Source organism: Dermacentor albipictus, chromosome 4 (assembly GCF_038994185.2).
Source record: "Dermacentor albipictus isolate Rhodes 1998 colony chromosome 4, USDA_Dalb.pri_finalv2, whole genome shotgun sequence".
NCBI classification, from domain to species: Eukaryota; Metazoa; Arthropoda; class Arachnida; order Ixodida; family Ixodidae; genus Dermacentor; species Dermacentor albipictus.
Genome location: NC_091824.1, coordinates 10,211,046 through 10,237,637, shown reverse-complemented (window position 1 = coordinate 10,237,637; position 26,592 = coordinate 10,211,046). Strand labels below are relative to the sequence as shown.

The 26,592-nt window shown below is 47.2% G+C and overlaps 1 protein-coding gene across 10 annotated transcripts in view; it reads right to left on the bottom strand.

Moving 5' to 3' along the window:
• Amph (amphiphysin) overlaps positions 1–26,592 on the bottom strand; it is a 284,018-nt gene that overhangs the window by 154,584 nt on the left and 102,842 nt on the right. For all 10 annotated transcript variants that reach the window (XM_065442446.1, XM_065442449.1, XM_065442448.1 and 7 more), the window contains exons 4-6: positions 21,738–21,833; positions 21,296–21,406; positions 5,558–5,643 (exon numbers count right to left, since the gene is read on the bottom strand). In XM_065442446.1, the coding sequence (XP_065298518.1) occupies positions 5,558–5,643; positions 21,296–21,406; positions 21,738–21,833 (293 nt within the window). The remainder of the gene's footprint in view (positions 1–5,557; positions 5,644–21,295; positions 21,407–21,737; positions 21,834–26,592) is intronic.

Genomic DNA, 26,592 nt, shown 5'->3' with positions numbered 1-26,592 from the left:
AATGTTGCTCATGGCCACCACAACCCAAGCATAAACTACACACATCTGTAAATGATGCGAAGCAGAAGCGGCCCTGTTGATAGGCATTGCTGGCCCCAGACAGTTGGAATCTCTCAGGCGCCGGTGGAACAAAAGTATCCTGCAGGCACTTAAATGAACCTATGAAACCACGTACACATACTTTCATGGAGTGAAAACCTGAAACTGAGGTAATTACCCAATTGTTTGAGCACAACGTGTGCATGCATCATGTTTCAGCAACACATACTCTCAACAAGCGGGTGCTTCATGCCTTAAGATAATGGTCCTTTTCTCTATTTCTTTTGTGCGATTCCAACACGACATTATTAAGGTCAGTTACCGACTGACGAAGCAAAATCTCGCCTCGAAAACTGCTTTGCAGGGCTGGAACGAACTTTTCCGTGGATTTCCTCTGGTAGCGCATTAGCCGTCGTCTGCTATGGTAGGGCCAGCATAGTCAGCGCCACTGTCAAGGCAGCGTCAAGCGCAGCGGTGGAGAAGGGAAGTGGTTGGCGCTACTTTTGGAGATTGAGGGGCTTTAGTGCAGCTAGAGCAGCGCGAGGATGATGATCTTGTTTATGGTGAGGCCGACGGCAACGCGAAACGCGGGAATGAGTGCCAAAGAGCTGCACTCAAACAATTTTATTCACACTTGAAAGCGCCTGTGCAGGGAATATGCGGTCGATTCGTTGCTGCATGCACTTTCGCCTACGTGGAACCAAGTACGGCTGTATTTCTGACAGTTTTGTGCTGTCGCTGTACACCGATGCAAGGACTGCAAAGGCTCATGTTAGATCCGCATGTGAAAGCTCCAGGAGCATAGGGCACATCGTCAGAGTCACTGTTTGGCGGTGGGAAAACTTGCAGAATTATTTCGTCATCCTTCAGTTCGGCACATGATAACGCCATGCTGTCGATGTCTGCAAGGTCTCCAAATGGAATGGCGGCAGAAAATCGGTACACCGCAGCCTAGCAGGTCATCAATGATGTCCATATTTGAGCTCGTTGTAGTAGGCGGCAGTTCAGGCTCTTCAGTTGCGGAGTCAGGCTAATTCGGACTGCGAGGGCACCATTGGTGCCATTTGACAAGGCCCGCCGATAAGTTCACGAGAAAGACTTCTTCGAGCCAGCAGCGCGCTGTCTGGAACGCAAACTAAAAGCAGCACAGAATGGCAGGACGCTGTCCGAAAGGCAAACTCGAGAAACATTATGGTGAGAGCACGCCATGTGCAGGGTTTATAGCATACTAGAATATAGCGGGATTGCTGGAATACGCCAGAACACATGCCGGAACAGGATGTGATGATCGCAATATTGATGGGACCTATGATTCAGGCAAAGGCTCCAAGATTGGCATTTGCTGCTATACCTCTGAGGCACAGTGCTGTGACCAAGACAAAGCCTCAGGGATTACCATCTAGCATGTAATCCTTGAGGCCATACTTGATGTCATGCGTCTCTGATGCCGTACTTTGTCTTGTCGAGGTTACCAAAGGAGATAATGGGGCCCACTCTTAAACAAATGTACACCCCTTGGGTAATATCTTGCTGCACAACAATAGTCGTAATCTGTCTTGCTTGCTTTTCCTTTTTTGAAAACGCCACACCCACTACTTTCTTGTCGAGAGGGCTCTGTCCTGCTTATAACGCACATGCCCTTTGTGACTTGCAAGTACCATGCTCGCAGCATTAAAGAAAGGAAATGCGGACAAGAGAGATTACGATTATTGTTGTGTGGCAAGATACAACCCAAAGGTGCAATTTTGTTTAAGAGTGCAGAGTTGGCGTAGGCTACAGCCATGGACGGAGTCTGGATAATCGAATGTAGAGCTGGTGGCTGTCCGAAATATCAGTGGTCATTACACATCGAGTCTATGGGACCACTGACGGGACCGCGAAGCTGTCTGAACTACCGAGCATGTCCGGATTATCGGAGTCCGATTTATTGGTCGGCGACTGTATAAAGAAATAATGGATATAATGAAATAAATGAAATTACCCTTGACATCTCTATAAAGATCCACGTATTCAAAACATAGTGCAGGGCTTTAAAAAGGACCTGCACTATGTGGTTTCTGTATGTGTGTGCTTTGTTTTTTGTTTGTTCTTGATTTAATCTGCAACATTAAATGCTGTTCTTGTTCAACCATGTACCCACCCCCTCTGTAACGCCCCAGAGGCCCTGAGGGTAAATAAATAAATAAATAAATTAATAAATAAATAGTCCGGCCAATGGATATAACACACTAGATATGTCTCGAAAACCAAAAACACCTGACCGCTACGCGTCGAGGGCATAGCTTTCCGAGGTATTGGGCACTCGTTCGCCATGGCAGTTGAAAACTCCCGTGTCTCCGCTTTCAATACGTTGTTGAGCAACACTGGTCTCTCTCACCTGGCTAGAATTCTAGCCACTGTACTGCCGTGCGTAGCTGCGCACCTACGCACACGCAGGAGCTCACTACCGCACTTCTCCACTGAGCTCTCTCTCTCTTGGGCGTGCCTGGCTGCACGAGAAGTGCAGCAATGCGAGAGACGCGTGAGGGTGTGCAAGATTAGTGCATTCACTCCTACTGTGTACCACACAGGCAGGCACAGCTGGGCATGCCCTCCAAGATCTCCCCGGTAAAATATCGGGGGTTACGCGCGGCGACGCTAAGGAATTAGTGCATTCGATTCTCTTTCTCTACGGCGTGCTGCGCAGGCAGCCGCAGCTGGGCCAGGCCTTGGAGATCTTGCTGGTGCACTCTCAGGGGTCACGCCGCCCAGCCATGCTTTCACTTCTCCTTGGGTGGGTGTGACCTCTGAGATCGCATTGGCATTAGTGCAATCTCGGAATTCACGAGCCGACCGAGCCAAGCCGGTGCAGCGAAGTTCGCGTGCCTCCTCGATCATACAGTGGAGCATGGTGTTGCTTGCCAAGTGCTGCTCGACTGCGACGAGCCAAGTGGAAAACGGACGCGAAAGAGCATCGCAATGGAACAGAAAGCAGCTATGTAAAGGCTGTCGCAACGAGTCACGTGTTGCACATGCCAAAAATTCTTTTGTTGTACAGCAATTTCATAGCATGAATGTCCGGGTAGCGGTTCTGTGGGCCACAATGCCACGTTTACAATTGTGTACCCCATCAGGTATATATGGCAGTAAATGACAATACTGGATATAACAAAGTGATGGATGTAACTAAGTAATTTCGGCTCCCCCTTCAGCTACATTACAATGAGGTTCAAGTATCTTTCTACCATACGTGACGCATTACATTTTGTTCGCAAATGCAAGAAAATCCAGACTTCATGACGGTGCCTGGTATCTATGAAAAGAAGTATAGCATGGTGACACTGTGACAAGAGCAAGTTGCTTGGACACGGCCATGGCTGCATAAATAGAGCTCTCTAAGAGATTTGGAGATTTCTTACAGAACCTGCTGTATTCTCTGCACTACAGGCCGGCAAACTCACTGTAACCAAGTTGGAGCGAGTCGAGGCGAGTTGAAGCAGGCGCAACTTTAAATTGCGGCAAGTCCAACAATCAAATGTGATCAATATGCGCCTTGAGTCCGTGAAGCCATGCACTAAGATGACACCCCATGATGTCAAGTCAATTGAACAGTGTATCTTCGAGCTGTTTACAATGAATAGAAAACGTGAGTGAGGTCAACATGCAAACAGCGGACTCATGTTGACTAGACTAAAATTTCCAACTTTAAGAGGCCCTCGCTAGTGAAGATGGGGGTCTGAATGCTACTTGTTGGCATGGAAACGACATCTGGGTACAGGCAGAGGTGGCCCACAAAAAAGGGCAGAGACTCTAGCCGTTAATGTTGAGTAGGATGACATGCCAACGAGTTGGGATTCTGCAATGGCTTTCACTACGATGCGCCCCAGTTGAAGTCGCCAGCTGAGAGAGAGGCTGACAACACTGCCTCGCATAGCACCAGCTCACCATCGCATTTTTCTCATTGCGGTGCGTCGCGCAGGTTGCGCACAGCTAGGTGTGGCCTCCGAGATCGTATTGCTGCAATCTTGGAGGCCATGCCTTGCTGCGCCTAATTTGCACAACGTGATTCAGTGAGAATGAACCATGCTGCTCTACAACGTATTCAATGCACAAAAACGGGAGTTTTGAGCTGCCACGGTGAATGAGTGCTGAACCACATGGAAAGCAATACACTCGGCAGGTAAAAGACAGGTATTTTCTTTGTTTTGGAGACAAATATAGTTGGTTATATCCATAAAAAACTACTAAAAGTGTCATCCAGGGAATACGGGGGAAGGCAGGAGATGGAAATTCAAGACTGAGCAAAACAAGAACAAGGTGAAAGCGGGAGCCAACGAATTGACAAGTGGACTTGTCTTTTCCAAGGCGACATATGCTTTTCTCGGCACAGTATATATAGGGTAGGGTTCTTCTAAACGGGAGAGGGGGTAAGGCAGGTGTGTGCGGCAACGAGCGAAGGTGGGTTAGCGGCAAGGGTTTAGAATTGAGAATAAAGGAGTGCTGTGCACAAGGCCGGTGACACAGCTGGCTGTGCTGTCAGCCAGCGTGTCAACAGCGTGTAACAGCACCCCTCTATTATCTGACTCGCTGGTGGTCGTGGGCTATCATGTCTCTGAAAGAGATAATAGAAGGATCAGCAGAAACCGGTGCTGGTGAAAAAAAAAAATATATAAAAAATACTGAAATGAAATAAATAAATAAAAAGAAAGGACAAAACAAAAACAAATAAAACTAAGCAAATTCCACAGAAAGCGCTGTACTCAGCGCGCAACTGTCAGTTTTTTTTTTTTAATTTATTTTTATTCAAAATGCCTGACAGGGCCCACAGGGGCACCAAGTAAGGGGGACAAAAAACGGCATAACTAGTAGAGAAACAAGTACCAAATAACAACGCAATATGCAAAACTAGAAGTAAAAGGGTTTTTGGTTTGGGAGATTAATCTAGTTCGCTATATCCATGGGCAAGCGAAATTCTTTTCTTTGATGTGAGGTTTTAAATACATTGATCTCTACGGGGACTTCAAGGGGAATTTCATTTACTTCGTTAGATCCATTATTTCCGTTATATCCCATTTCGTGATGACAAGGTTAGAGTGTACATAGAAATTTGAAGAGGAATTTCATTTACTTTGTTACAGCCATTATTTCACTATAATATGTTTTGTTATAGGTTCGAATGTAACTGGTTTACAAGGTCTGTGGTTTGTAGCATTTTGTTTTCTGTGCATGTTTTTGGTAACCTACTCGGTCACAGCTTTTTTAAAGTCAATCAAGAGCAGACCAGCTAGAGCCACATGTGCCACGTGCCAACTGTGACCAGGCTCAACAACGAATGCAATCATAACTGGCAGAACAGGCAGCAGCCACCAACAATGCCTGGCTCCCACAGCGGTACCATTCCATAACAAAAAAAAAAAAAAAACAAGTACACTACGTATAAAAGAGAATGGGCACAGCTTAGTTGCCGAATCTTGCCGCGCCTCAACTGCTGACCCTCTCGGCAAATATGTGGACGCATATCGGGCGATATGCTGCTCACTTTTCGTAGAGTGCAGGCAGTTCTTCGTGCAGTTCATTGTTGATCACCTCGTACATCTGCTTGGCATCCTCAAGTTCTTCTCGTGCCTGAAAGAAAGACTTGAGTTACTTTCTCAAACACTAACAGAAGCAGAGCGTGGTGCATTCATACATGCATGTGTGTCAAACAGTATACTGGTCAATGAAAACAAACATCATTGTTATGAATTTGTAAGCATATCTGCCAGTAAACTAAATTACAGAGCGGACACAGAAAGCGGATGGCGCCAACCACAGAGAGCTCCGGCATTTATTTTACGTGATCTGTCAGTGCAACAACTACACGAAGACAAAAGAGAAGAGCAGGAGCCATCCATCAACTGAAGCTTTAATGAAAACAGGTGGCCAATACAGTCGAACCTCGATACATTGAACCATGCAGCGATCGCAAAATAGTCTGATATGGCCAGAATTTGATATATAAAATCAGGTAAAAAATGCGTCACAAACTTATGCAAATCAATCAATGAAGCAAGGGCATGATTGGGGTTCGTTTATAGCCCGCGATCGGTTGCACCCCGCATACTTCATCAGCCGTGAGCACGTGGTCGATTGCGCCGCATGCAATTAGCGTAGGCCGCACCGACTTCGTCAGCCACGTGAAGTTGGCGCAACCTAGGCCAATTGTGTGTGGCGCAACTGAATGCGCGCTCCAAACAACGATCCTCAATCGCGCCCCAATCGTGGCACAGTGAATACTCACTCGAAGCTCCACACAACGTATTTATTTATTTGGCTGAAAGTACTGCAGCAGTGTAGCCTGCTTCTTATTGGCAGTCGCGTTCTTAAACACGAAGTATTCAACAGTCTAAACGATCCACAAGCGATAGGCTGATGCCCTCTGTTGCACCGCAGTAGTGGCGTAGAAGGGCCCAAGCAGCTGCTACAGCCTTAATTGAAGTCGGGAGCAGGGCAACATCAGTGCTTGCAGGATCAACCTTGGCAGCGACTTCGTTTGGCTGCTACTTCTGCTGCGATCTCTACATCCGTCAATCGAAGCATTTTCAAGCACTGTCAATAACAAAGTATTAAGTAGCATCTGCCATGGGGGTACTCATGCACTCACGTACACGAGGTGATAGACAATATGCGGACTATGACCAACCCATATATATACACCTTTCATTGATTAGGAGAAAGCGTTTGATTCAGTCGAAACCTCAGCAGTCATGGAGGCATTACGGAATCAGGGTGTAGACGTGCTGTATGTAAAAATACTGAAAGATATGTATAGTGGCTCCACAGCCACCATAGTCCTCCACAAAGAAAGCAACAAAATCCCAATAAAGAAAGGCATCAGGCAGGGAGATATGATCTCTCTAATGCTATTCACAGCGTGTTTACAGGAGGTATTCAGAGACCTGGATAGGGAAGAATTGGAGGTAAGAGTTAATGGAGAATACCTTAGTAACTTGCGATTCGCTGACGATATTGCCTTGCTTAGTAACTCAGGAGACCAATTGCAATGCATGCTCACTGACCTGGAGAGGCAAAGCAGAAGGTGGGTCTAAACATTAATCTGCGACAAACTCAAGTAATGTTTAACAGTCTCGGAAAAGAACAGCAGTTTACGATAGGTAGCGAGACACTGGAAGTGGTAAGGGAATACATCTGCTTAGGGCAGGTAGTGACCGCGGATCCGGATCATGAGGCTGAAATAATCAGAAGAATAAGAATGGGCTGGGGTGCGTTCGGCGGGCATTCTCAGATCATTAACAGCAGGTTGCCATTATCCCCCAAGAGAAAAGTGTATAACAGCTGTGTCTTACCCGTACTCACGTATGGGGCAGAAACCTGGAGGCTTACGAAAAGGGTTCTAAATAAATTGAGGATGACGCAACGAGCTATGGAAAGAAGAATGATGGGTGTAACATTAAGGGATAAGAAAAGAGCAGATTGGGTGAGGGAACAAACGCGAGTTAATGACATTTTAGTTGAAATCAAGAAAAAAAAATGGGGCATGGGCAGGACATGTAATGAGGAGGAAACATAACCGATGGTCATTAAGGGTTACGGACTGGATTCCAAGGGAAGGGAAGCATAGCAGGGGGCGGCAGAAGGTTAGGTGGGTGGATGTGATTAAGAAGTTTGCAGGGACAACATGGCCACAATGAGCACATGACCAGGGTAGCTGGAGAAGTGTGGGAGAGGCCTTTGCCCTGTAGTGGGCAAAACCAGGCTGATGATGATGATGATTATGGTGCCATGGGGTCTATGAGTGAGCCCAGTGAGCATGCGCTGTCGCGCGTCGTTGCGGATGCAAACCCTATAAACCACCAGTTGTTGCGAGGCACGGCAGGTGCAGACTGCGGCACCGAGGAGGAGTCAGCGTAGTAAATGCAATGTGCAGCCGACGTTGCCAAACTAGCCAAGCCGCCACGTGCGTACGCCGCTACGTTCAAATGGCGCCCTCGGCAGGATCGATGTGTGCAGCTACAGTGCGCAGCAGTCGGGAAAGCCCATCGCACCAGGGCTATCTTCGAGCGTGTTGCGAGAAAGCTCACTGCCTGTCAACAGAGCACATGTGGTCTGTGGTAGCAGAGCTTGATATAGCCATCTTATGTTTGACCCCGTTTGAAATAAAAAAATAAAAAATGCATGAGATTTTCCAGGTAATATTGTAACAAACAATTAAGGGAGTCCAGACAACTATTTATTGTGGGCTAACTTGTGCCCTGGGGGTAAATAAAAGGACTGCTGCATTCGGAACAGGAGATCAAGAATGCCTTCTCTCTCGAGCGTCACTTCACCTCTTCTTGTAGACGCTGACAACGGCCATCTACGATGCAATTGCGTGCGGCGAAAACACGTGCCATCATTTCGTCGTCTTTTTCTCCAATACGCCGTTGTCCTCTTGAGGGGGCGCGTGAACCTGCGCGCGTTGTTTAAATATGTTTCTGCCCTGCCTTGTTTCTGCCCCTCCAAAACGCATCATCCCGATGCGTGAAGCGACTAAACTGTTCGCAAGCTGTTGTCCATAATAAAGTGGTATATGGCACAGAATAGATGTTTGGTCGAATATTCACTGCCTGTCATAATATGGCTTCAGTCTGACCACATGTACAGTTTCTGTGTGACGCCGGCATCATGATGAGCTCACTTGTCCTTCTGGTGTAACTTCGTAGTTCAGGGGAATGATACGGCGAAGTACTCGGTAAGGGCCGAAATAACGACGCAAAAGCTTTTCGGACAGGCCGCGTGTCCGCACCGGAGTCCACACCCATACTCTGTCGCCTGGTGTATATTCGACTTCCCCTCGCCGCAGGTTGTATTGGTCTGCATCGATGTGCTGCCTTTGTTGAATGCGATGTCGCGCCAGCTGACGTGCTTCTTCAGCCCTCTGTGTAAAGTCGCTGATATCAGGGTTCTGTTCTGTATTGTCGCTGACAGGCAGCATTGCATCCAAGGGTATAGTAACTGTTCGACCAAAAACAAGCTGGAATGGCGTTACTTGAGTGGTCTCTTGCAATGCGGTCTTGTAGGCAAATATTGCATAGGGTAGTACCTTGTCCCATGTACGGTGCTCTAAGTCTACGTAAAATCACAACATATCAGTCAGCGTCCTCCTCAATCGCTTGGTTAGCCCATTTGTTTGAGGGTGATAGGCAGTTGTTTTCCTATGGCTGGTATGAGTCAGTTTCATAATGGATTGCGTCAAATCGGCTGTGAACGAAGTTCCTCGGTCTGTGATAATAATTGCAGGGGCACCGTGTCGTATTACTATGTTGGTGACAAAGAATTCAGCCACTTCAACAGCCTTTGCACTGATGACAGAGGATGTCTCGGCATGTCGAGTTAGGTAATCCGTGGCTACTACAATCCATCGTTTCCCTGGTGACGATGTTGGAAAGGGACCGAGCAAGTCCATTCCTACTTGTTTGAACGGGGCTCCTGGGGTTTCTATTGGTTGAAGGAGGCCTGCGGGTCTTAATGGAGGCGTTCTGCGTCTTTGGCCATACCGACATGTTCGTACATAATGCTGTACTGAATTCAATAGCATTGGCCAGTAGTACTTAGCATGAATTCAGGCGAACATTCTGCTCACTTCGAGGTGTCCTGCTGATGGGTCCTCGTGACAGGCTTCCAAGATTTTGGATTGCAAAGCTGAAGGAACAACGAGTAGAAATTTCTCTGTGCTGTGCTCAAAATTTCTTTTGTATAGGATGCCATTTCTCATCACATACGATGACAATCCCCGGCAGAAAACTCGTGGAACGTGGACGGGGCGTCCCTCGAGGTGCCAGACGAGTAGGAGCAACTCGGCGTCAGACTGTTGGTGTTCGGCCATCTCAGATGTGGTCATGGCTCCAAGAAAAGGAAAGTCATGTCCATTTTTCACAAGAGCAGATTCAACCGGCGCACGTGATAAACAATCAGCGTCACTGTGCTTGCGACCTGACTTGTACACGTCCGTTATGTGGTATTCCTGCAGCCTCGGACTCCATCTAGCAAGTCGTCCAGAAGGATCTTTCAGGTTTGCAAGCCAGCACAATGAGTGATGGTCGCTGATTGCTCAGAATGGTCTACCGTATAAGTATGGTCAGAATTTTCCTATGGCCCTCATTACTGCGAGGCATTCTTTTTCGGTGGCTCAATAGTTCGTTTCAGCCCTCGAAAGAGTACAGCTGGCGTATGCAATCACTTTTTCCTCTCCGTTTTGCCATTGAACGAGGACGGCACCGAGTCCTAAATTGCTGGCGTCTGTGTGGATGTCTGTTTCCGCTTCCTCAAGAAAGTGCGCAAGGACTGGGTGGTTTTGAAGTCGCCGTCGTAGCTCATTGAATGCATCTTCTTGTTCACTTTGCCAGACGAAAGGCATATCTTCCTTTGTTAATTGCGTTAGCGCCTCGGCAATCTGAAATATGTTTGATGAAACGCCTGTAGTAGGCACAAAGTCGTAGGACTCGCCTAACGGCCTTTTTATCAGTTGGTCTAGGAAACTTTTCTACTGCTGCGGTCTTCTCAGGGTCAGAACGGATGCCTCTGGAGCTAATCACATGGCCGAGGAAAATGAGCTCATGGAAGCCGAGGTGACATTTTTGTGGCTTTATCGTCAGCCCTGCTGAACTAATAGCTTTGAGCACAGTCCTTAGTCGTTCCACATGCTGAGCAAAGCTGGTAGAAAAAATCACGACGTCGTCAAGATAAACGAGACAGGATTGCCACTTTAACCCAGAGAGCACAGTGTCCATCATCCGCTGAAAGGTGGCAGGTGCGGAACAGAGGCTGAACGGTAGTACCTTGAATTCGTATAGTCCGTCAGGTGTGATGAATTTTGTCGTCTCACGATCTCGTTCGTCTACTTCTATTAGCCAGTATCCGCTTTTGAGGTCGAGAGAGGAAAAGAATTTCGCATCCCGTAGTCTATCGAGGGTGTCATCGATCCTCGGAAGGGGATAGACATCCCACTTTGCGACGTTTAGCTTCCGAAAATCAACGCAGAAGTGCTAGGTCTGATCCTTTTTCTTTACCAACACCACAGGCGTAGCCCAGGGGCTGGTCGATGGTTGACTCACGTCTCTTAGCATTTCTTCGACTTGTTTGCCGATGATCTCTCTTTCCTTCGGTGACATTCGGTAGGGATGCTGGCAAATAGGCCTCACAGCTTCGTCGACAATGATACGGTGTTTGGCAATGGATGTTCTCTGGACTTTCTATGTTGTTGAGAAACACGAGGCGAATTCTCGCACAAGGTTCTCTATTTGCTGCTTCTGGCTCGGTGATAGTGCTGCTTCGATGTTGAAAGATGCAATTATGGAGTCTACGTTGTCAGAATCCAGTAGTGCAGCATCGGAAGGGCTCAAATTCGTAATCTGTTCATAATCGTTAAGGCGGACAATGACGGTTCCCTTCACAACATGTTGGACTTCATTTCCAAAATTAGTCAGGAAGACATTCGAACACCCGTCACGCAGCCGAACCAGACCCCTTGCCATACAGATTCCTTTTTCGAGTAAGAGCCCAGTGTTACTGTCTGCTATTCCTTCATAGTCGCTGAATACGGTGCTTCTTACGGCGAAGCCTAAGCTGGATTTTGGGGGTATCGTGACGTCGTCGTCTATTATCTGAAGAGCATCAAATTGTTCTTCACACTCGAACGTCGCGATGGCGTGCTTCGTTGAGAACGACACACAGGATTCCTGCAAGTTGATAACTGCACCGTTCGCCTGCAGAGTGTCCATCCCAATAATTAAATCCCTAGAACATTCTGACAGGACAATGAAACTGGCGACGTATGTAACGCCGCGTATTCCGATTCTAGAAGTACACCTGCCCAACGGATTGATAAGGTGTCCTCCGGCGGTTCGAATTTGCGGTCCTCTCCAAGGAGTCAGCACTTTTTTCAGTCTTCTGGCAAGTACTTTACTCACAACGGAATGGTCTGCACCTGTGTCTACTAAAGCAGTAATTTCGCAGTCGTCTATAAACACACATAAATCTGAAGCAACGTCACTTTTTTCACAACTGCTCTCGCGTCTGTCGTTCAGTGCTGGAGGCTCTGTTCTTGCGTCGACAGCGGGCTCACCTCCACAGGTCGCTGGTATTAGTTTTCCCGATGTGGGCTTTGGGGGCGTCACCTTGGGGAGCTTGAGGATGGACGCGGGCTCGGTGATCGATACCTCAGCGGCACTGTTGACCGAGGTTGATGTTGCTTTGAAGTTTGCAGGCTTTTGCGCGTTGACAAATACTCCTGGATCTCGAAAGGGCATTCACTGTTTCTTGGGCAAGGAGTGTTTATGGAAAACCCCCGAAGTCCCACTCTGCGGTATTCGCACATGCTGTAGAGATGACCAGCTTCGCCGCAGTGGTAGCACAGTGGGATTCTATCAGGAGGGTGTCATATGTCAGCTTTCCAGAATCTCGTCTCCGGCGGAGACGGCAAGAACCGAGGTTCGGGTACAGGTGCAGTTGCCGCGACGAAAGTACGTCCTGGAGATCCTCCGAGTACCTCGGCGTATGATACCGTCGGCCGTATTGGTGACGACGCTTGCAGCTGTGCTGGCGGGTGCTGTTCGCGGACTGCTTGTCTCACTTCTTCGCGAGCCAGTTCTGCTAACAAAGAGACCGCTGTGGGGCTATTGTTCAGCTGTTGTCTCTGGAGCTCTTCTCGAACCACAGATCTTACGAGTTCTCGTAAGACCTCAACGCTGTTCCCGAACATTGCCGACATTGTATCCATAGAGGCGACGTTCATATCGCGGTTGTAGAGTCTCGCACGCTGTTGAAGAGTCCTTTCCATAGTTGTCTCGGAGCGGAATTCGGCGACGGTGCGTGGAGGGCTGCGAACCAAACCGGCAAAAAGCGCCTGCTTCACACCGCGCATCAGGTGCCGAAACTTCTTGTCCTCGCTCATGCTTGGATCAGCCTGGCGGAATAAGCAGGACATATCTTCGATATACATCGCCACGCTTTCGTTGTTTTGTTGGCTTCTTGCTTGCAAAGCGACTTCAGCTTTTTCCCGGTGGTCTGTGCTCCGATACGTGGCCAACAGCTCCCATCGGAAGTCATCCCACGACCGGAGGTCAGCTTCATGGTTTTCAAACTACGTTTGCGCACAGTCTTGCAACAAGAAGTGAACATTGCGGAGCTTCCGGTTTTCGTCCCATCCATTGTAGTCAGCGACGCGCTCGAAGCCTTCCAACCAGTCCTCAGTGTCTTCGAAGGTATCACCGTGAAAAGGCTTGGGCGTCCGCGGCTGATCAACGACAGATGCAGGTTGAGGCTGTCTGGGATGTCATTTCAGGATTGTCTGCTGCTGCTATTCTAGTTTGCTCCGGCAAAAGAGGAAACTCCGGTGGCTCACCACGTAGGTGACGGCTCGTGCGCTGGTGGACAGGCGTGAACTCGTTTGGTCTGAGATGGCGTGGTTCCAGGCTGCTTTCTTCAACTCGAATCGGGTTGGAAATCATTACCCTGCACCTCCACCAGAATTGTTATGAACAATTAAGGGAGTCCAGACAACTATTTATTCTGGGCTAACTTGTGCCCTGGGGGTAAATAGAAGGACTGCCGCGTTTGGAACAGGAGATCAAGAATGCCTTCTTTCTCGAGCGTCGCTTCACCTCTTCTTCTTGTAGACGCTGACAACGGCCATCTACGATGCAAGTGCGTGCGGCGAAAACACGTGCCATCATTTCGTCGCCTTTTCCTCCAATATGCCGTTGTCCTCTTGAGGGGGTGCATGAACCTGCCCGTGTTGTTTAAATATGTTTCTGCCTTGTATCAATATCGAATGTGTTCGATATACGCAATAATTTGACATATCTGTGTTCGATATACCGAGGTTTGACTGTATATAGAACACAGACTGTACGAAAGCGGGAAACACCAAAACTAAAACCAACATCCGATTACACAGCATTTAAAAAGTTAAACTTATCTTGTGTTAGAGAGATATAGGGATGACATACGCATTTGTGCACATGCTTACGTATGTGACAAGCCTAAGCCATCATGCATGTGTGCGGCTCTCTGTGCCTCATAACAATAGCAGTACCAGGGTCCTTCCACAATTCTTTTCTGGTCACGAAACTTCTGCGTAACACTATGGGAGCGCTTCATGTAGCGCCTGCAGTGGACACTGCGGTGCCACCGCAAGTAGAAGGGCACTGGTCCAGACGCCTGACAGACGCCACAGGCGTTCTGTGTTTATGCCCACATTTGTGCGAGAGTAAATTACTATTATCAGTGTGTCAATAATGTTGGCACAATGTGCAAATAATCACACCGGTTCTGTAGAGTTTTCAAAATTTTAAACGTAAACAACTTTGAAACTACAATGCGTTGTTCCATTTCCAGGTTCACTTACATTTGTAACAGTGGCCTAATTCACAATTCCAAAGGTACACTTGGGAAAGTTGTGAGAAGCTGGCTACAGAGTGAGTGCACATTTTATTTCATGTTCTATTTTGCACAAACGTTGCTGTTTCTAGCTGCTCACATTTCAGATTTTGCAAGGCACACCTCTCTCTGTGTAGTGACAGCATGCTTTATGACAGCGACAGTGCCTAACATCCGTGGTGTGCCTGTGTGTGGGTCAAGTTGCAGGGGCACCTAACTAACCCAACCACTGGTAATAATTCAAAGGCTAAACTTACTGATTATCTAAACAAATTCCATAACAAACTAAGCTAACTATACCCACTAATACCAAACCTAACCAGGTTAACGAAATATAGTAGTAACTAACTTAAATAAACCTAGAAAGCTAACCGAACTAATTAACTAAGCTAACTATATGTACTGATAAAGTAATAACTTGACTAACCTAACTAACCACATAACTCATCTAACCAAATACAGTTAAATCTCGATATAATGAAATTGATAGAACCGGCAATTTGCTTCGTTATATCAAAATTTTGTTGTATTGAAATTCGACCTTCTACGCAAATAAGTACGGTCGCCGATCGATTTCTTTTACACTGAAAGAGACCGCAGAATTTTTTGAATTATCGGGCAATCGAAAAAAAGCGAATTTGAATGAGCAAAAAATTCATTGTGATTAATTTAGGAGTCAGTGAGGAATGATACGTTTTCATGCCATGTCAACGATATCTTCACATAGGTGGTATGAATCAGGCAAAGCCAGCCACGCTTACCTGTGCACTCCACCCCTGCGGATGATAGCGTCACCAGCACTGGGACAACGCTATCCTGAAAAGCGCTGGCAGCGGGGAGTGAATGCTTCGTCTGCTCTCGCTCCAACAAGTCACCAAAACTTGAAATTATGCAACCTCTAGTAACTAAACATGCAGGAAGACAGCTTACATGATGCCACGGCATCTTGGCACGCCCATTCTTTTCACACAAAGCAGATTACCTCGTAAGCACGTTGTGTGGCTGAGTATGCACTCAGTTGAGTTTTACAGCCATGGGCCAGAAATCGCAACAGCAGCAACTAACCCTCCTTGTTCCTGTTCCTCCTCCGCCGCCGCCCCACGCGCGCGCGCGCGTTTGATCGCGTTACGGTTAGCTCGCTTCCCTCCCCCCCCCCTCTTTCCCTCTGCTCAAGCGGGCAGGGGGCACTTATGAAGACATCTTACCCTGGCACCTAAAGCGCAAAGTGCGCAGGGCGCGATAGGATCTTATCGCACTAGGACTTTATACGGAACATGATACAGCTCCACTTCTGTGGTCGCTCTTGTCACGCTGAGAGTGATTTGAGAGGTTCGTTTGCAGGCAGCCACTTGAAATTAAATCATTTGACCATCTGTGTCCATGGAAGGTTCCATTTATTCACTCGGCACTCCTTTGCCGTGGAAGCAAAATTTTGTTATATTGAAATCGGATATAAATACTTCGTTATATTTAGGTTCTAAATACATGGTGTTCTATGGACAAGAAGTTATTAAAAGTTAAGTACTTCATTATACCGTGATATTCATCATACTGAAGTTCGTTATAGCGAGGTTTAACTGTATAAGTATTGGAACTAAGCTAATGAACTAAGTAGCAAAATGTAACTAACTATATAATAATAATAATGGATGGATGGATGGATGAAAAACTTTATTAGGGTCCTCTAGGGTGCGCCCTAGCGTGCAGCGGGCCGCTCCCACGTCGGGACAGAGAGGCCGAGCCTCTCCGCTGCATCGCGGGCCCGTTGGACAGCCCATAACTGTTCTTCGAGGTTGGGGCTGTGTAGGACAGCATCCCAGCGTGAAGAAGTGTTACTTTCATCACTGCATAACGCGGGGCATCGCCAGAGCATGTGAGGTAAGTTCGCCAAGTCATTGCATAGTGCACATGCATTTGTCGTCTGAATTTCGGGGTACATCTTGTGAAGAAGTAGGGGGTTTGGGCATGCCTCCGTCTGTAGAAGCCTTAGTGTCAAAGCCTGAGGTCTACTGAGTTTGCAATGTGGGAGGGGGTAGATCCTCCGAGCCAAGTAAAAGTGCTTGGTAATTTCGGTGTACGAGGAAGGAGAGTCCCGATTGTCAGTACCCCTGGCATCACGCTGCCCGGTAGCTATGTGGTTGATGATCCCTCGCGCAGCTCCGTGTGCCGACTCGTTGAGGTTGGGCGGGGCACCCTCGATCTGTCCCATGTGAGCTGGAAACCAGATCAATGTGTGTGGATTGATTTCTTTGCTTCCTAATATCCCTAGGGCCAGCTCGGATATGGTTCCTTTGGCAAATGCCCTAACAGCTGATATGGAGTCACTGTAGATTGATGTCCTCTTGTTGTCCAATAAGGCCATCGCTATTGCAGCCTGCTCTGCGATTTCAGAGGACGTCGTCCGAATCGAGATTGCGTTCGTTATTTGGCTTTCATGATTTACGCTAACTACAGCGAAGGCCTGTCCGTCGGCGTAGCGCGCTGCGTCTACGAAACTGTTCTGCGAAGCCCGTTCACGAGCCTTTTCCAGGAGAGCCTTCACACGCGCCCGACGTCTTCCCACGTTGTGTTCTGGATGGACGTTTCGTGGGATAGGCGCGACAGTGATGCGGTCCCGCTGCTCTCGAGGGATGCTGCAGAACTTTGTTTTGATTACTCTGGAAGGAACGCCCAGCTCCTGTAAGATGTGCCTTCCAGCTTGTGTGGTAGATAGCCTGATGAACTGGGCCCTCTCCTGTGCTTCCGCTATTTCCTCTAGCGTGTTATGCATGCCAAATTGAAGTAAGCGTTCCGTGGGAGTGTATACGGGGAGGCCGAGAGCTCTCTTGATTGCTTCCTTTATTTCATGAAAATAGTACACATTCAAAAAACCGGTCAGCCCAAGCCATGGAGGCTTGTCGGGCTGTACTCGGCAGTCAGCGACAAGTACTCAAAAAAAAATTAAAAAATAAAGCAAGGTTAGCGAGCTATAAACTGAAGCAATTTACAACAAAAAGCAAACTACAACGAAAAAGGAGGCTACAACACAAAAGCAAAGTACCACAAACAAAACGTTAGCTACGAGCAAATGCAAGCTAGAAAAGATACAAAGTGAAACAGACAAGGATACACACCAATCTAGACCAAACAAAACTAATTGAAACTATAGGACGGGCTCTAATGAATGACAACTAAACAGAGAAAAATTAGTTTTGAGGTACAATTTGAGTGTCCGTTTTGATGAGATAGAGTACAGTTCAGTGGGTAAAGAATTAAAAACGTTAGGAACATAATATTTTCTGGTATAACGACCAAAACGGGTATAACACCGCGGGGTAGTGAACGTATTATGGTGTCTCAGTGGTCTGGCAGGAATCAACGGAAAAAAAGAAATCACTGTCAAAAATGTCTTATCACCACAGTTTGAAAAAATAAAGCTTCAAATGAGGGTAACTGCAAAAAGGAAAATAGATTATTATTAGGAGGAATGGTCTCATTGTATGCAACATTGTGAAGAACAGATTTCAGAATAGAATTCAATTTTGCACGCCATGTAAATGAACAGTGATAAAATATGGTAATTCCGTATCTAAGATAGCTGTACACAAGTGCGTGAACAATGACTTTCCGGACAGAAAACAGGAACAGGTATCTAGAGTTATACAGAAGACAGGATACTGAGCATAGGTTTTTGCTAATACCTGTAAAATGAGTGTTCCATGTCATATGAGAATCAAACATGATGCCTAAATATTTTACATTAGTTGCAAACTCTAGTGGTATGCATTTGCAGTTTATACAATTAGAGGCATGAACAAAAAATGGCACAGGACGATCAATTTCTTTATGGGGATTATGAAAGCAAACTAGTTTTGTCTTTTGTCTATTAATTCCAATTCCGTTACTTGTACACCAATCCATTACAGACGTGGCATCTGCTTGAAGGTTATAAACGGATGTATTAAATGATGCACGAGTTGATAGAAGGACAGTGTCGTCGGCGTACTCTAAATAATTAACCATACAAATCACTTATAGTAGTTCGATAGGTCAGGTTAAGGAGTCCCAGAGGAACTTCCTTAGCGTAGGAGTTTCAAATGATAAGTGAACTCAAGTGTTCATTTATTTGACAAAACCGTGCATATAACAAAACAGTACATGTTCCCTGCCAGTCACAATAGCATGGCCAGCTTGGCAATGGCAACACCAGTGTAAGGATTTTCCCACTGTTGCCTTCTTTCCTCAACTGCTTTGCAATTGTTTCCTGTTATCAAGGGCAATTAACATAACAGCAGCTTATCAACCCACAACAGCTGACTCCACCCTTTGCGCATGGTGGCTCACACATGCAGGTGTTCACAGTGAGCCACTCAGCCCAGTGTGTTCACCCAATTCCACAAAAGCTTTGGTCAAAATATGTGCAGCTAGCTGGTTGTGCATCACTTGAAAAATGACTGCTAGAGAATGTCAAGTGTAGAGGAAACATCACGAGGTACACTAACAACTAACTACAAGCTTGTTTTCCAACTGCCCAGAATAGTAGCTGCAAGCCTAGAACAAATGAACTTGAGACAGACAAATTAGCAAAAGGGGACAATCATAAGGAAGGCTACGACAGTCCATCCAGACTGCTACAGGAGGTTGCTACTGTGAGATTGCACAAGGCCTAGTACTGAAACACACTCTCTTCACCTCTCAAATGACCCTCTGTAACATCCAAATGACAGCAAGATATGGACAAAATGCCAGTTTTTCTTTCTTTGAAACGATGGCACACAACCACAATCTCTGCAGTGCAAGCCTAGATGGAGAGATAACCGTACTTGTGCTTTTGGAAATCTATCACTCAAGCATCTGCTTGTTTTGCCAGAATATGTTGCACCACGTCACAAAAGGATAGTATCTACTAGCTGTTTCTTTTCCTAAAACTGTTGGAATGTTGCTTGATGAACGCTAGTTTTTCTTTCTTGTCCATGTTCACTACCCTTCACAGTTTGGCAAGCTTCCGAGGAGCAAAAAAAAACTGAAGTCAGCACACCCTCCCAGTTTCATCATGTTATGTGAAACCCTGTGAATGTAGGGAATGAATACACATTTACTGTTGTGCTCATCAGCACGGTCTCTGTTTACAGACTTGAGCTCCCTAAGAAAATTTTTCGGCAACAGCAGACAAACTTTCAACAGGATCATTGCTGGAATTTATGCACACACAAACGACTCCACAAGTGATAAACTGTGTCATGGTAACCTAGCCCAACGTTACTAGACTAGCTTCAGTTGTAAAACTTCCCGCCTGCGCGCTTACAGCCGCTGTCGCCACTTCTGTGACAGCCGCCAGAGGGCAACGCTGTTCCATCGGGCTCCACTGCAGACGCCTCGTCACGGCCTTGAGCTCGTGCGGACGGGCAGTTTGCGCGTGTTTCACGCTCGCCGGCATTCTCCCTTGTCCGAATTAGTGATACCACGAGAAAGTGGTACGCACCTACAGCAATAAGATTTATCGCGCCAGTTCGTTAATACTGAAAGAAGGGTAAACTGCACGAAAGGAAGAAACGCTTACAGCGAAGCGCAGAAGCTGCGTTTCTAAATGTCGTGTGTTTCTTCCTGTCGTCTTAACGTTTCGCGCAGTTTAGGCTCACGAGCCTGAATATCTGGCCAAAGTGTGCGATTGTAGGGTGATCTTCATCCCCACCGAAGCTCCTCACCACTCCAAAGAAGCGCTACAAAAAGAAATATGAGGTCAGTCTTTGTACACACAAGCAAAAAAAAAAAGACAAAGAAGTCGGATTTTTTTATTCCGTGAAGATGCTTAATCAGCGAAGCTGAAACGTGCCACCGCTGTGTTTATCACTGGGTTAATCCCGAGGGTTCATTAAGGTACTTCTCAGTTATGAGGTTACACACACAATCGGCTGCGAGAGAGAACGACGTCACTGACGGTATGCCCGCGGTCCGCAGTTGTCGCTTGCGTTCGATGTCTCCAGTTTCCTCGACGGCGTGGTTAGCAGCCTTCGCCTGCGATTTGCCGCTTGTGATTCTTCGAAATTAAATTTCTTCAAAATTAAATCTTTCTGTTACGTAAGATAATGAGTGGCTCATATTCCCTTAAGCAATAGCTTATACCCCCGTAAACGCGGCCTCCCCGTTACGACGACAGAAGTGAAATTCTACGCTGGAAAGATGAACGGCCACGCAGCCAGCTGTGGAAGACGACGACGAATGCGGGAGCAGCGGCACGAGCGCGTGCCGTTGATTTCGCAGAGAGTTCCGGATCGGCACGAGGAATCGCTCTGTTTCACGTCGAGCGAAGCGTCGCATTGCTGGGAGCACAGAAAAAGTGGTGCACCGAACTGTCGACATCGTTCCGATAGCGGCCTATGCAGCCAGGTACGCAGCACGTCGGCATCGTCTGCCGATATTCTTAAGAAACTCGGCGAAGGCCACAGTTCCAAGGATGACATGCTTACTGAAATTCGCTGTCAACAACAAACCACAGAATACGCCAACACTGCACCGCGTGCTTAGTCCGGCATGGCCGCGTAGCCGGCTAGTGTGGAAGTGAAGCCGGGCGCGACTGCAGCGCCACGGAGGCGCGGGCGGGTGGCGGTTACGCGCAACGGCGCCGAGTTTTAAAACTGAAGCTAGTCTAGTAACGTTGACCTAGCCAACACCTATGCAAACACACTGCACCATCTAATCCACACCTAAGGTAGGAAGGCATTGCCTTTTGGATTTATTGTGAACATGGACCCTGAAATGCTGTTTTTCTGCTAACGTACATCATGGCATGTGCATGTTAGGAATTAATGCAATCTCAAATAAACACAGTTGGACAAACAAATTGCATGCAGCTGCAATGCTTCCTTATGAGGACACTGACCTTGCCCAGCTTGTAGTCGTCCTTCTTCTTTGCAGAGTTACGCAGACTCTCAACACTGTGTCGGCACTTGTCATAGTCAACCAGCTTGCGGCCTCGCTTAGCTATGCGCCCCTGCAAGGCAAGCAATTACCATCACCTTTGAGTGTGGGTGCAGTGAGGAAAATACTTCCTTAAAATGGCACCAGGCAAGAATGCTGGCTGCTCATCAAGGAAATGTGTATTGCTTTCGTAAAGCCTGAACATGTGTACATCACTTTCACTAGATTTACCAATAAAATTCTTTCTTCTTGAAACAGCTGTGCACTACACAGGTAAAGAATTTTATAATATTTGCACAATGGTCAAATGATAATTCTCTTTTCCTTGCCTGCTAAAGAAGGTCAACCTTAATGAAGGCTGGAAAACAGAACCAGGATGAGATAAGCCCAAAATAAGTACTCACTCTAACGTCTGCAAACTGGGTGATGTAGCTGTTGAGTGGAATCATCACCTGGTCATTCATCTTTCTATGGTAGTCATCCCACAGGAGTTCCAGAGTCTGGCATGGTGTAGTTGGAGAAACACATGAAAACATGGCCAGTACTATACACCTGGTGGGAATACAGCACAACTACACACTAAACAACAGTGCTATGCACTAATCGACCAACAAAGAAAGACACGCGATGCCATAGTGGATGTCACCTAATATAAACACTAACGAGATTCTTTTTTCCAGAGCTGTAAAAAAACAATTCCATCTATGTTGTACACCTATGCAGTAGAGGATAGGCAGCACCATTGCAATAAACACATTGAAATTGGCGGGGAGTGCAGTGGCACAGTGGGCAGTGTACAGTCTTCAGTCTTCTAGCTTTCGCATACGTGTCTGAACACATTTGTATACACAAAAATCTTTGTATTAGCACCACCGTGTCTCTCGTTCTTTTTTAATATGTTTTGTTCTTGTGTGTCTTATCTTCTTCACTTGTTCCCCAGTTGCGCTAACTGGAGAAAACGTCTTTGTACAGTGATCTGCAGAGTGAGAATTCATGCAGCTTGCTTTGAAGCACAGTACCTGCTGCTACGTGGTGCCAATCATGTCATTCAACTTGTGTGCACTGTGGCACCTAGTACAAGGCAGCTGCATGCCTGGCAGCTGTGCAGCCATGTTTCATGCGAGCATCTGTGCAGCCTGCCCCGCTCCTGGCTGCACATGAGCCAAGATGGCAACTGCAAGCTGTTTTGATTCCCACCAGCAGCAAAAAAACTTAGGCCGGTACTGCTTAAAGAGGCAACACAGAATGGCGGCAAGTTTAGCTTATCACTTACCAAAAGCATGTAGATCGCTGCACACTTCTAATATCACTACGCACTACATTGCATGCGCTGTCTAGCAGACAGGTGAAAATGCTTGTCATGATAGTGCAACGGCGATAGGTCATCAGGGCTGTTGTCATTAGCTCTTGGAACACCGCAAGCCCCAAGCTATGTTTATCACAACACAGCTACCAGGATCATTTTCTGATAATAATGGCGCTGAGAAATAGTATAGCTTGTTAAACATAACATATTACCCCCAGTTTGTTATCTCGTGAGGAAACAAATACCTGCTCAACTTCACTAAAGAACCCATAATAGTACATATGCTGTGTAAAAAAGCACTTCATGCTTCCTTCGCAGAGCAACCTGAATGTCATTCTCATCGAAAACATCGCAGTAGGCTGCCAGGGTGAACAAACACCTTTATAATCTTGTGTGCTGATTTCAAGTGAAAAAGTTGTCCGAATAACTTGTTTACAACAAACTTCTTGCCTGTTGTTACGTTTCGCCTACGACGCGCGGTATAGCCGGCGTGGATGCAACGGACGCCGGAGCTTCGTTCAAAGCGGCGGACATTTTGGCCCGTTCGGAGCTGCCGCAAAGCCTCCCCGCCAAGCGCGTCCAGGCGTGTTTCAGTGCCACGTGTCTTCGTGTGTGTGTGTGTGTGCCCTCGCTTGTCAAAGCGCGGCAGCCGGGGAGAGGAGCTCCCCCAGTATGAAGCGAGCAGGTCTAACCGGCGCCGACCCAGCTGATGCGTCACCACACTCATCTCAACATGTCTCTCAGCGTGTCCGTGCCTTGCTGTCACGTGACCTTGTCCCGTGACGTTCCTTCTTGCCCTCAACTCCGGGAGTATAAAAGCAGCTGCCCCCGGACGCCAGGAGAGAGGCTCCGAATTCTTCCGTCGAGAAGCGTGCTCTCCCGTCTCTCCACTTCGGTCGACCTGACCGGCTGCTCTTTTGCGATGCTAGAATAAACAAGTTGTTCTGTTAGCAGTCAACTCATGCTTTGCCAGGACCTTCGGATGCTTCAAGTTGTGCCCCAGGCCGCCAGGCCAACGCTACCCTTGGGGCTTGCGACCCATTTGCAACAACTCGTGCCAGCGGTGCGACTGCAATAACGGGTGTCAGCACTGAGGTTCCAACACTGTCGTGTAACAACCTACCACCAATCATAAAAAAAACAAAATAACCGAAAACCTATGTTCGGAGTTATGATCGCTAATTATTTCAATGTTTGGCATAACACAAATTCTGTATAAATACCTATGTAAGATTTTCTTTCTTTGTTTCGCCGAGTTTGAATAAGTTGTTCTTTGTGTATCATACATGATACGCAATGCACTTTTAGGTAATACACGGCAAGAATTTATGACTTTTCCCAAAGCTGTGTACTTCAAGCTAAAATCCATAAAATATTGACATGCGTGCTTGTTTATCTTTCTCGGGTGATTGCATGTCACAGTCTAACAAATGTTATCGCTCAGCATAAAACGCACCTGCATGTATCAGAAGTTCCTCGAATATTATCGATGGTTCTATCTGCTGTCTGTTGTCACCGAACCTTGTGTAATCCGATTGCATGTATGCACGATGCAAATTGTGCAAAACTGTCTGGAAGACAAGCGGGCACCAGCAACTATTGTGGAACCTTCCATTACTCAGGCATAAAAGCCGGCACGCTTTCCTCGCAGATCAAATTTTCGCCGATTGCCGACTGTGTTCGCCGCTATTGTTGCGCTTTATGTTTAACTTGCTTTTGTACGCATAGGTCCACCCAATAGTCAAGCTACTGACAGTTCTGTTGCTGTGTTTCTTGACCATCACTACCATGCGACATATGTTGGAGATGCTAGTGCGACAAAGCTGCGATCCAAGCCCGACACCCGAGGACAACGCCAACATCGCCAAGGACCAGCGAGCTAGCCAAAGCCAGCAAGGGCTGTTCCCAGAGCACGGACTTTTGCCTGAGAAGACCAGGAAGTGCATGGCCACGACAGCAGCTACAATGGCAGCCCAAGTGTCACCAACACCGATCGTGCTGCAGCAGCCCAGGGAGCCACCGACGTTATGCGGATCAACATTTGAGGACCTGGAAAGGCAGCTGGAGACGTACAAGAGGGTAGTTACATTCAGCAGCTGGAACAGTGATGACAAGCTGTGCCATGCCTTTTTTGCATTGGAAGACGCCACCAGGATGCGGTTCGACAATCGAGAAACCCCCTCAACAACACGTGACCTGTTCCAAATAAGCTTCCTCCAGACATTCACAGGCGTTGTGTGCAAAGATCAAGCCTAAGCTCTAGAAGAAACCCGAGTGCCACTGGCCAATGAAACCATCGTGATCTTCACGGAAGAGATGACCTGCCTTTTCCGGCACGCCGACCCAGAAATGTTGGAGGAGAAAAAGCCCACTTCCTCATGCGGGGCATCAAGCAAGAACTTTTCACCGGACTGATCTGCAACATGCCAAAGACCACAACCGAGTTCTTGACAGAGGCAATGACGATTGAGAAAACTTTGGAAATGCGCACTAGGCAATATAACTGCAAAGTGCTCATGCCATAGTGTGCTATCCAAGCACTGGGCTCTGACGACTTTCAAGAGACCATCAGGGCTATTGTGCACGAAGAACTGCACAAGGTCTTGCCTTCGTCGCTACCTCAGGTGGCCTGTCACTGACATGGTCAAGGAGGAACTACAGCAATCACCGAGTTCCTCAGGTGCAGCCAATATTGTCACAACCCCAGCCAGAAGCAATGACATATGCTGCCGTCGCCAGCCGCGACGGTCCCCCTACTGCGAAATGGGATGGTCCCTATCGTGCCATGGTGCCCTACCGTGCCATTGTGCCCATACTGCGAAATGGGACTGTGAACTTTTGCCATCAATGCTCTGCACCCACAGCAAGGTGAATGCCCTCGTGATATTGCCAACTAACCTGCCGCCACCTGGTGGAGCCCTTGATGACTGTCCCATTCATCGCCACCAGGCCGCTACCTGTCACCATACACTGGCCCAGCCTGGTGCCGGTCCATCAGCTCATATTTATTTATTCATTCATTCACATTTCCTTACAGGCCCATTGAAAGGCATTGAGTAAGGGGGCAGTAAGGCATTGACCAGGCCGCTACCTGTCACCGTACACTGGCCCAGCCTGGTGCCGGTCCATCAGCTCATATTTATTTATTCATTCATTCACATTTCCTTACAGGCCCATTGAAAGGCATTGAGTAAGGGGGGCAACAGTAATTACATGACAAAAATAGCAAAGTGCAATATTATTATATAAAATTTACAGGCAACGAATTCAGGTTATCACGGAATGTTTCACGATTGGAGATGGATGCAATGTGATCCGGGAGACTGTTCCAATGTGCAATAGCTCTTGGTAGTGGTAATGAGTTAAATGCCTGCGTTTGACCATGAATGCACGCGTTGTGAATGCTACGAGATGTGCACACAGGAGCATGAAGCAGCAAACAGTGAAAGTTATCGTATTTACACGATTGTAAATCGACCTATCTTTTTTTAATTAGAAAACCTGAAGTGGAGGGGTTGACTTGCAATCGATACCAAAACATGGCACTGCCACAAAAGCGAGACCAATGGGAGCTACAACGTAGTTACAATTTTGTTTACTCTTAGGCCCTACCCGTAGCTATCCCGCATGTTTGTTCGCTTTTCGGAAGGGTTTTTCAACATCTTTGAGAGTTTTACAGTGCACACAACACTCATGGGGGGAGGGGTCGATAGTTGATGGGAGCCCCACTGTTCCATTCGTGGTGGCAACCTCAGAACGGTGGTGCTTGCGGGGAGTATCGGTAGTTCATGGAAGAGCAGACACCGCTCACGCGTTTCTCTTTCCTTGTAGCTCTTAGCTTTCTCTATGCTTTTAGTGCTCTTAGTTTGAACAAAGGCATTGGTTCGACACAATCGACTTGACTGCTGGCTACGTGCTACTTCCATGTTTCCCCAATCGTCACAAGTGCTCCA